Here is a 10,138-nt window from a genome sequence, read left to right as displayed (position 1 = left end):
CATCCCTCCACTTGACTCCCTCTGTTGCGTTTTTGTCAGGCTGTTGAACCATTCGCACATATCGCCACGAAAACTAATGCCCTGGAACTGGTGTGTATTCCACGTATTTCTGACTGTCAGCAGCACATTGACTCTATAAGAGCGTGATGGTCCTCGTAGGGAGGAGGTCGGGGGGGTGTTTGGCTCCTAAAACACAGGGCTTTAAAGCCGGGGAACGCAGTTCATGTCCCGGAAGAAGTTGGTCCTTCCTGGTTACTGTGTGGAGGAGAGGGGGGGCTGGGGTGGTGCGCGATCACGGAAGGCTTGTATCAGCGCTGCAGGTCTGGCTTCTCCACACATCATTTGGGGAAGGGAGGAAAACGGGCGATGGTTTAATGGCATTTCTTTTAACCAATCACAATCATCTCATGGGCGGTGCCAAGCTCCACACAGAGCCGCTGCAAAATAACCGTGCGAGAGAAAACTCCGATTGGACAGATAGTCTAGCTAGCTGTCTGGATTCACCCTGCAGAGATCTGAGGACCAGGTAACCATAGTCCAGATTGGACCGATAGTCTAGCTAGCTGTCTGGATTTCCCTGCAGAGATCTGAGGACCAGGTACACTAGTCCTCAGATTGGACAGATAGTTCTAGCTAGCTGTCTGGATTTACCCTGCAGAGACTGAGGACCAGTAACCATAGTCCTCAGATTGGACAGATAGTCTAGCTAGCTGTCTGGATTTACCCTGCAGGATCTGAGGACCAGGTAACCAAGTCCTCAGATTGGACAGATAGTCTAGCTAGCTGTCTGGATTTACCCTGCAGAGATCTGAGGACCAGGTAACTATAGACCTCAGAAATCCACCAGAGGTTAAAACGCCAACACAGAGACAGAGGACGGGGACAGAAAAGACACGAACACAGTGAAATTTCCTGCAGCACCAAAGCAATCCCTGAAGTGAAACCCGGGGGGTACAGACTAGGCTCAGCGTAACCTTTTCTCAGCTAAATCTAACCGTGAAGTCTGCCAGACATAACAATCCGGCGTGTGAGCACCCATTGTCAACGCTCCAATATCGGCTCAGACTAAATCTATTCAATCTCCTCTCCTATCATGTGCTCTTATCTCCTCCTCCTTTTTCCTCTCCTCTCTTCCCACTTCCTTATCTGCTCTCTGCTTTTACCTCCTCCCTTCTCTCCTCCCCCTACGCTCCGTTTGTCTCTCCTTCTCTCTTCCCCTCACCTCTCTAATTTGCTGTGTCTCTCCCTCTGGGTATCATCCTCTGCCTCAGCTCTCTTATTATTATGTCGTTCCTGTCCTTTTTCTCCATCCGCCTCGTTCTCCTTATTTTTTCTTCTCCCATGCTTCAGTTCCAGTGGCAGATCTGCCAGCACTTCTCTAAATACGAGGGGGGGGGGGGGGGGGAGATGCCCTGAGGAGAGACTCTACATATCCGCTCATATTTACACACAGTCACAGCTGTCTGCCGGCATTTCATCACAGAGTTTTCAATAAAACATGCACGGGGACACAGAGATTTCAGAACATTTTTGAAAGTCAAACTAAAATAATGTAGATTTTAGCATTTCCCTATCAGGAGCATATTTTGGTTAGGGTAATGGATTGAATCTTCATAAACACCTCTGAGACATGACAGTTCTTACTTGCTACTTCTGGGAGCAAAACATCATTTTACATGAGTGTTCAAACTGATGCAGGTCAAAAGATGCAACAAAATGCTGTCACGCTGTCCAACTCGCAAAAGATATGTCAAGTTTAACAGTCGGCAACGTCTCAGTACTAGACCGTGGTGTTCCAATCTAAGGGCAGGGGACGGTTTTAGACTTCCACTCCTTCACATATCCATTACTATAGAATAGAATAGATAGATCCAACCCCAGCTCTACATCTCTCTCACCAAAACTACGTTAGTAACAAAGGAGGGTTTTGACTTTATACATGTCTCTTAACTGAATAAGAAATGAACCCAGTGATTTAACAAGATCTTAAAAAATGCAGATGATCTCCAGCAATGGCTGTGTCTCTGGTCCCTGGCAGATGTACGTGACGTGCACGGTGCGGGCCAAAGGCACGCGTCTGGCCAAGCCCATGCTGTCCCTGGGGCTCATGTGTCTGGCCTTCCTCACCGGCCTCAACCGCGTGGCCGAATACCGCAACCACTGGTCGGACGTCATCGCGGGCTTCATCATCGGCACGGCCATCGCCACCTTCCTGGTGAGGTTCTCTCTCACACACACACACACACACACACACCGCCCAACCGACTAACAGTTGTCAGTGCAAACATAGAATGATAGCCGCAGCAGAGCACGGCATGGTGCGCAGGAGATTTGTACAACACCAAAAAGAACTGCTAACGAAGTGAGCGTTAGCCAAGACAGAGAAACATCATACAACAGCAGGGACCAAACGGCTACGAATATCAGCACATCTACACACACACGCACAGAAAAACAAAGACATTACATCGCAAATAGTGCAGAGCTCTTGTATACTCGCTCGCAAACTGCACAAAATCTAATCGTATGACATCACACCCTCTTATGTGATTGTTAGTGTGAAGTCTCCGTTTTCCTCCCTTGTGTTCTGTCTCGTTTACTTCCTTCTTGAGTTTTCCTCCCCCTTTTTGGTGATTGTCTGCCGCCCTGATTTGTTCACCTGTTCCCCCGTAGTCTCGTTACCTGGGTTGTATTTAATCCTTGTGTTGTCTCTGTCGGGTGTCGGATTGTTGTGTGCTGTTGTCCGTGTTGAGTGCTGTTGTCGTATTGTGTTCTTTTGTCGTGTTGAGTGCTGTTGTCGTCTGTTGCGTGCTGTTGTCGTGTGTCGACAGATGCTGTCGTCGTGATCTTTGCTCGTGAGTTTTCCGTGTTGATGCTGTTGTCTGTTGTGTTCTGTTGTCGTAGCTTGGCCGTGTTGTCGTGTTAGTGCTGTTGTCATTGGTTTCTGTTGTCGTGTTGAGTGCTGTTGTGTGTATTGTGTTTCTGTTGATGTGTAGTGCTGTCTGTGCTAGTTTGTATGATGTTTGTTGTATTGGTGTTTCTGTTGTCGTGTGACTGCCTGTTGTTGTATTGTGTTCTGTTGTCGGTTGATTTCTGTTGTCGTGTTGTGTGATGTTGTATTATTATTGTGTTTCTGTTGTCGTGTTGAGTGCTGTTGGTCGTGTGGTGTTGATTGTCGTCGTTTAGTGTTGTGTATTTGTTCTGTTGTCCGTGTTGAGTTGCGTTGTTGTACTTGTGTTCGTTAGTCGTGTTGAGTGCCTTGTGCGCTCTATTGTCTGTACTGTTGTCGTTGTTGCTGTGTCCGTGTAGTGCTGTTGTCGTATTGTGTTCCTGTTGTCGTGTTGATGCTGTTGTCGTAGATTTGTTGTCTGTTGTCTTTGTCGTGTTGAGTGCTGTTGTCGTGTTGATGTCTGTTGTGTATTGTGTTTCTGTTGTCGTGTTGAGTGCTGTTGGTGTGTTGTGTTCTGTTGTTTTGTTTGAGTGTCTGTTTGTCGGCGTTGCGTGTTGTTGTTGTATTGGGTTCGTTGTTGATGCGTGTTGTAGTGTCTGTTAGTGTTGTATTGTGTTCTGTTGTCAGTCTGTTGAGTGCTGTTGTCCGGTTGATGTGATGTTTTTGTGCTTTGTTGCTGTTGTGTTGAGTGCTGTTTGTTGATTTGTGATCTTCATGTTCGTCGTTTTGGTGCTGGTTGTTGTATTGTGTTCTGTATGTCGTGTTGAGTGCTGTGTTGTATTGTGTTCTGTTGTTCGGTGGTGATGCTGTTGTGTTGTTGAGTGCTGTGTCTGTCGTGGTGCGTGCGTTGTGTATATGTGTTTTCGTGTTGTCGTGTTGATGCTGTTGTCGTGTTGTGTTTTGTGTGTTGAGTGCTGTTGTCGTGTTGAGTGCTGTTGTTGTATTGTGTTGTCTGTTGTCGTGTTGGTGCTAGTTGTCGTGTTGGTTATCTGTGTATGCGTTGTTGAGTGCTGTTGCTTAGTTTGTGTTCTGTGTGTCGTATGTTGTGTGTTGTTGTATTGTGTCATTGTTTTCGTTTGCGTGCTGTTGTTGTCTTGTGTTTGTTGCGTGTTGAGTGCTGTTGTGTATGGTTCTGTTGTCGTGTTGAGTCTGTTGCGTGTTTGTCTGTTGGATGTGTTCTGTTGTCGTGCGTTCTTGTGTTTGCTTCCTGGCTTTATGTTTTTGGGGATTTGTTTTTGGTGTGTTTTTTCCTCCCTATCTCTGGACTTCTTTTGTTGTACTGATTTTTTGTTTTATTAATCTTTCAACACTATCCTGCTCTCGTCTCCACTGCATTTAAGTCCTAAGCAGGAGCAGCATAAAATTTCCTCAGTTCCATAATATTGCGGTCACTTTATTTGGTGACCTCATAAACCCCTCTAAAAGCCACCCTCTGTAAGCCCCCAAAAGCACACACTCCTGTTAAGCCCCTCTAAAAGTCACACACTCCTGTTAAACCGCCTTCTAAACTCCCCCACCCCACTCCTTTTAGTCATGTGCTGCTTATCTTTCCATCTTTTATCTACATTTTCCAACCAGCTGATCTGATCACGCCGAAAATACCGTTGTAATGATGTCCTTTTTCCTTTGCTCTGCCCTCAAGTTATTTTGGATGTATATTATTTCTTTTTGTTTGCACCATTCACCAATTCAAATTTCACATACGTGTAACTTCTTGTGGCAATAAACCCTTTTTCTGGTTCTGGTTCTGGTGTGTCCTCTGAGCCGCTGTCTGCCCCACCTGCACTCCTGGCCCTGTTTTTAAGACTCGATCTGGGCGCTGTTGCGGGATAAAGGACTCTGCGCCTGACCAGCTCTAAAATGGGTTGGTCTGAAGTGGCTAATTCTCATCAGGTAGGGTGGTTTGGCCGTTACGTGTAGGTAACCATCGGGCTAAAGCCGGTGCTTTTTTCCATGGTGGATTGCATTATATCTTGGATTTGGCTAGGCGCATACTCCTCATGCATCCATGGCGCACGCCAGAGCGGTTCACACCGAGGAGACCGCGTCAGCTATTGATTTTTTTCTTTGAAATGTCACAAAACATACTTTCCAATGTTTTGGCCCACCTCACTGAATCACCAGGTTATGAATGCATGCCGATGATTCTGCGATGTAGTCTAACATGAAACGGAAGATGCCCTACTAGACGGTGCAGCTCTTCTGTCTGTAAATATGACAGACAGAAGAGCTTGGGCGTTGGGTTAAAGGGCGTCACATGCAATATCACATCTCCTTAGGTCCTCTCTGACATTAGTAACTAGTCGTTTCTGTATTGGTCCAGTAATGGTTCTTAATCATTTTGAAGGATTTTTAGGCTTTGTTTGGTGTCATTGTTCAGTACATTCCATAAGGCAGTGCATCTCAATTATTTTCTGTTCGCGCCCCCCCCTAGCAAGAAGAAAACGTTCGCGCCCCCCACTCCCCACCGGGACTATCCTTATTTATCCTTATTAACATTAAAGAAAAGAAAGACATACAAAGAATAACTTATTTAAATCGTGTTTTAAGTCTGCAACAGAAAAGATTTTAAGTGCATCAGTGCCTGAAATTTTTGCTGAAAACACTCTAGCGGCTTATCGGCGTGATTGGGGTGTAACGTATTTAGTGACGCCTAATTTATTTGGCTTCATGCTGTCCGCCTGCGAGCATTTTTAGACACAGCACACCCACCGGTCTTTCCTCTTCTCCAACTGGAGTCCCGTGACCGAGCGCTAAACACGCTTCGTGTATTCTCCGTCGCTCTTAGCTGTATTCGGTGCCTTTCTTTTGTCTCATTATCTTTGTCTCTCTCCGCGTTTTCTTTTCATCCCTGTTAAACCTTTTCATGTTGGGGTTTTGTTTTTTGAATAACGGGCTACAGACAGAACGCAGTCGAGCTTTCGTTGACTAAACACTGCTAACCGAGGCAGACCTGTCCACTTGTAAGTCGAAAATGTTGCACTGTCGCAAACGTGACAGAAGTAACAAGGAGAGCGCCACTGCCGCCTGCTGTAGTGGATGCGCAATTACACTTTATACTATTACGGCCCAAAAAAAAAGCCTGTTCCCCAGGGTCACACGCGCCCCCCTAGGTATCGCACCGCGCCCCCTATTTGGAAGCACTACCATAAGGTGAGCCCACAACTGAAACCACGATGTCCTCTAGATGATAACCCCGTCACTTCTCAGACCTTCTACAAATCCAACCTCCTTTGCAACCACACATGTCGCCCCCTGCTACGTATAAGAGGAAGCTTTAAGATACTTCTGTAGTTGCAGCACTTCGCCAACCGGATGGTCTGTCCATTGATATCGTGCAGTCTATGGTCCGCCCCTGACCACACGTCTAAATGTGACGCTAAGGAGACTTTTGCATCGCACAACGCTAGGCACCTGACCAAGCGTTGCTGTTTGACGTGATGGGAGTGAGAATGCGTTGCCACCGGTTACTACAGCGACTGCATCCTTTGAGCAGGAGTGCTGGCTACTGCAAGACTTGTGAAATGTAAACAGGGGATTGTATTAACCTGTTAACAGAGGAACTATGTAAAGTCACAGATACTCCTCAGATCTACTGTGCTGCAAGTGGAAAAACCCAATATATTTCAGTCCTGAATTATCAAAAAGATTAATTAATTGCAGAGAGGAAATGGAAACATTTGATCTGGCCTTGGATGAGAGTGCACACTCAAAAACACAATGCAATAGGCCCTCTGAGGCAGTGTCTGCCTCAACACAGCAGATTAGTGATTGAGCCAAACAGCTTTTCCCTTCCTCCTCCTTCTCCAAGATAGCATCATGGAACTAAACTGAGGCCACATTGGTTATTAACATGCATGTATCACATTGTTGTTTTTAAAGAAACACATTGTCTGAACACAAGGCCCCCAAGGTGTTCCGATCCGGAAGTGTGAACAACGACGCGCTGAGTTTGCTTTGTATCTGGCGAGAAATCAGCCGAGTCATGCTGACTTAAACAAGATATACTTCTTTAATACCAATGCATTTTTTGTAAAGCATTGTGAATGGTGTGTGGTCTTCTGGTCCTCTCCTCCTTCCACCACATGGCACATTACCCTCGTCTTGTCAGAGTTTATTTTTGAAATTTCGGATTCTCAACCTTACCCAAATACTAATGTTATGAGTGAATGTTCAACATTCTCCGCAGGTAAAATAAATTAAGATTAAGATTACTTCCATTGAATTTGGGGTGTTTAATTTAATTTCATAGCATTTGAAATAAAAATGTAAATGGTTTTAAAACTCCTACCTCAACTTTGTCATAAACCGTCTGGGATTCAGTTTTATCATCGGATCATAACCATAAATCCCAAAATGTATGTTTCTGCTTTCTTTTAAAACCAAGGTGTAATGTCATTTAAATTAGATGGTTGAAAAAAAGTGACAAATATTTTAAAGGCTCCATTTTTCTCTTAAATGTTGACGTTCATGGTCAACAGCACACAAGGGTTAAAAGGCCGGGGGGGGGGGAGTTCGACAGTACTGGTTTGATTGTATGATCTCAATATTAGCACAACCATGCTGAGCATAGCAACAACACAAACGTCAACTTTGAAGAGGTTTTTGGAACCCTGACCCTGTTGGGAACTATTTTCAGCAGCGGATGAATCTGCATTTGGTGCTCTAGTTGTTTATGGGGAGGGGAGGAAGGACCCAAATGCGAGTGAGATGACTGGCAGAGTGAGGTTTCTTGTGGCTTTATTTCAACAGTTCACACCACAGAGTACACAAAACAAGGTATCCCAAAAACATCCAAACACAGGACAGGGCAGGCGGCGGACCAGGAAAACAATATCCAATAATCAGCACCACCAGGCAGGGAAACACAGGAAAGGCTCACAGAGGTCATAGGGGACAGCCGGCACTGGAAGACACAAAACTAAAGCAGAGGGGGAGCATATAGAAGAGCTCCCCACTAATCCCAGGAACTCCAGACACTGGGAAGGTGTCGCTCCGGCAGGAGAAGGGAAAACAGGCGAAAACTCTCAGACAGAACGCCACACTGCACAAACGATCTGACACGAGACAAAGGAAACACACGGTTAATACACAGGTAACGGGCAATGGGACAGGTGAGACATCAGGTGAATCACTTAGGGCGGGGCTGGACAATCAGACGAACAAAGCAAGCTAGACAAGACAAAACAGACAGGAACCAACCCATCACAAAATAAAACGGGAAGTAGAACAACACAGCCACAGGGAAAACAAACAGACCAGCAACATAAAACCAGAGGAAACAAGACAAAAACACAAGGAGGCCAAAGAATAGGGGAAAATGAACCCAAACAAAAACCCCAAACCACACACACTAGTGAGTATTTGTGCAGCAGACGGCTGGTTGGTGGGACAGTGTGTGTTCATGTCGCCAGTGCAACAGTGGGGCTCATAGCCATGTGTCCATCTACACATGTTTATGGAATTAAGAATATTAAATGAAATAAGCCTATGGAAACGGTAAAGTTTGGTTGAATTTCATGAATACTGACACAAGTTGGTACGTTGGCCTCATGCGGATTCTCTCTTAATCAGCAAACTGCTTGTGTTCAGCGTGATGGAACGTTATTTGCCGAAAAACTATGAATTGCAATAGATTTTAGGTCATTTTAAAGTTGCAACTTGCCATGAAACCAAGAAGAAGAAATCGTATGTGATGTGCAGCACTCAGAAATCCGAAATCTAAGAAATGCCATAAAGTGCATCTCTGTCATTAAAGCATGTTGGGATAGTGTCGTCGTCTGATTATAACTTGATATGTGCTATCAGAGACATAAGCAATAATAACCATTTGTAGGTAGACAGCGCGATGTAGGCTTGCGGTCGTGTCCTCTGTGTGAAAATGGATGCAACACCTTCAAAATGTCTCCAATCTATTTGATACACCATTGTGACGTCGACATGAACCTGGAAACATAGCTACTGATGTGTGTTCACAAAATAGAAGGAACACTTTTTGGACGCTTATACATATAAAGTGTTTTTTGTCACACACACACACACACACACACACACACACACACATTCACACACACACACACACACACACTCACTCACAGACTCACACACTCACTCACACTTACCCACTCATTCACCCCCACCCCACACAGATGCTGCGGTATGTGGACAGAAGTGTTGGGATATAGCACACGTCAAAATCAAGGCCCGTGGGCCAAATCAGAGGAAGAATGGTGGGAACACTACTTTAAAAACCAGAAAATTTTATCATTTTAGAATTTTTTTGCAATGCGCTATTTCACTTTTCCTTCCAGTTTTACTCAGGCGCTAATCTGACTTCAACTTGCTGATTGTTCCCCGTTTGGATTCAATGTCAGTTTGGGTGTCTGTCCAAGTTCACCCCGTTCTCCTGCTGCTCTGCTGTTGGGTGATCCTGTCACAAAGATGTCTGATGGGTACCATCCCCCCCCACCCCATGATAAAACACGGCAAGCAAAAAGAAGGGCGTTTCTCAATACCAAGTAAGCAAAGAACGGACTTGTGTTCTTGGGGAGACCGTACGTTGGCTAAGCTGTACCTGGAAGACTGAACTCGCAAGTTCAGAAGCAAGACAAAACGCTGTTGACAGTTTTGAGACGAAGCGTTTCCTGTTATTGCGCAACACCCCCAGCAAAGAGGGCGCTGCCACTTTATAGTGCTTGATGTGTGTATTCATAATAAAGCATGGAGGTCACCCTTCACACCACCTTGTTGTTTGTTGTTCAGTCTTCCAGGTTTTCATTTAAAGTGCTATTAAGTATCACGGGCCAATAACTATTAAATACCGACACAACGGCGGGGAAAAAAATCCTTGTACCATTGTTCGGGATTCAATTTTTATTGAAAGCAGAAAAGAAACGTTAAAATAGGTATTAATTATAGATGGACTGGGTAAAGTTAGTCACTGCCGTCTGTATACGTACCGAGAGGCAGAAGAGGATCTCGCGAGGAGGAGGAGAGCCAGGATGAGGAGGACAGATATTATATGACAGCGGAAAAAATTGTTTAAAATATCTACAATATTTGGCCCTGGCTTTGCTGCAGTGGTCTGTCTAAATGTGGGGCCAGAGGGGTCTGTCTAGACATGGGGCCAAAGGGGTCTGTCTAGACGTGGGGCCAGAGTGGTCTGTCTAGACGTGGGGCCAGAGGGGT

The 10,138-nt window shown here is 45.3% G+C and overlaps 1 protein-coding gene and 1 long non-coding RNA gene across 4 annotated transcripts in view; both read left to right on the top strand.

The window, feature by feature from the left end:
- Positions 1-10,138, top strand: part of LOC116685844 (uncharacterized) — a 286,432-nt gene that overhangs the window by 257,536 nt on the left and 18,758 nt on the right. The gene's annotated exons all lie outside the window — the stretch shown is intronic.
- The window catches only part of plppr5b (phospholipid phosphatase related 5b), a 179,615-nt gene that overhangs the window by 153,545 nt on the left and 15,932 nt on the right, over positions 1-10,138 (top strand). For all 3 annotated transcript variants that reach the window (XM_032510801.1, XM_032510802.1, XM_032510803.1), the window contains one exon: positions 2,039-2,215. In XM_032510801.1, the coding sequence (XP_032366692.1) occupies positions 2,039-2,215 (177 nt within the window). The remainder of the gene's footprint in view (positions 1-2,038; positions 2,216-10,138) is intronic.

Source organism: Etheostoma spectabile, unplaced genomic scaffold (genome assembly GCF_008692095.1).
Source record: "Etheostoma spectabile isolate EspeVRDwgs_2016 unplaced genomic scaffold, UIUC_Espe_1.0 scaffold272, whole genome shotgun sequence".
NCBI classification, from domain to species: domain Eukaryota; kingdom Metazoa; phylum Chordata; class Actinopteri; order Perciformes; family Percidae; genus Etheostoma; species Etheostoma spectabile.
The sequence above is the reverse complement of the archived record's forward strand: the minus strand, read 5'-3'. Positions and strand labels throughout refer to the sequence as shown.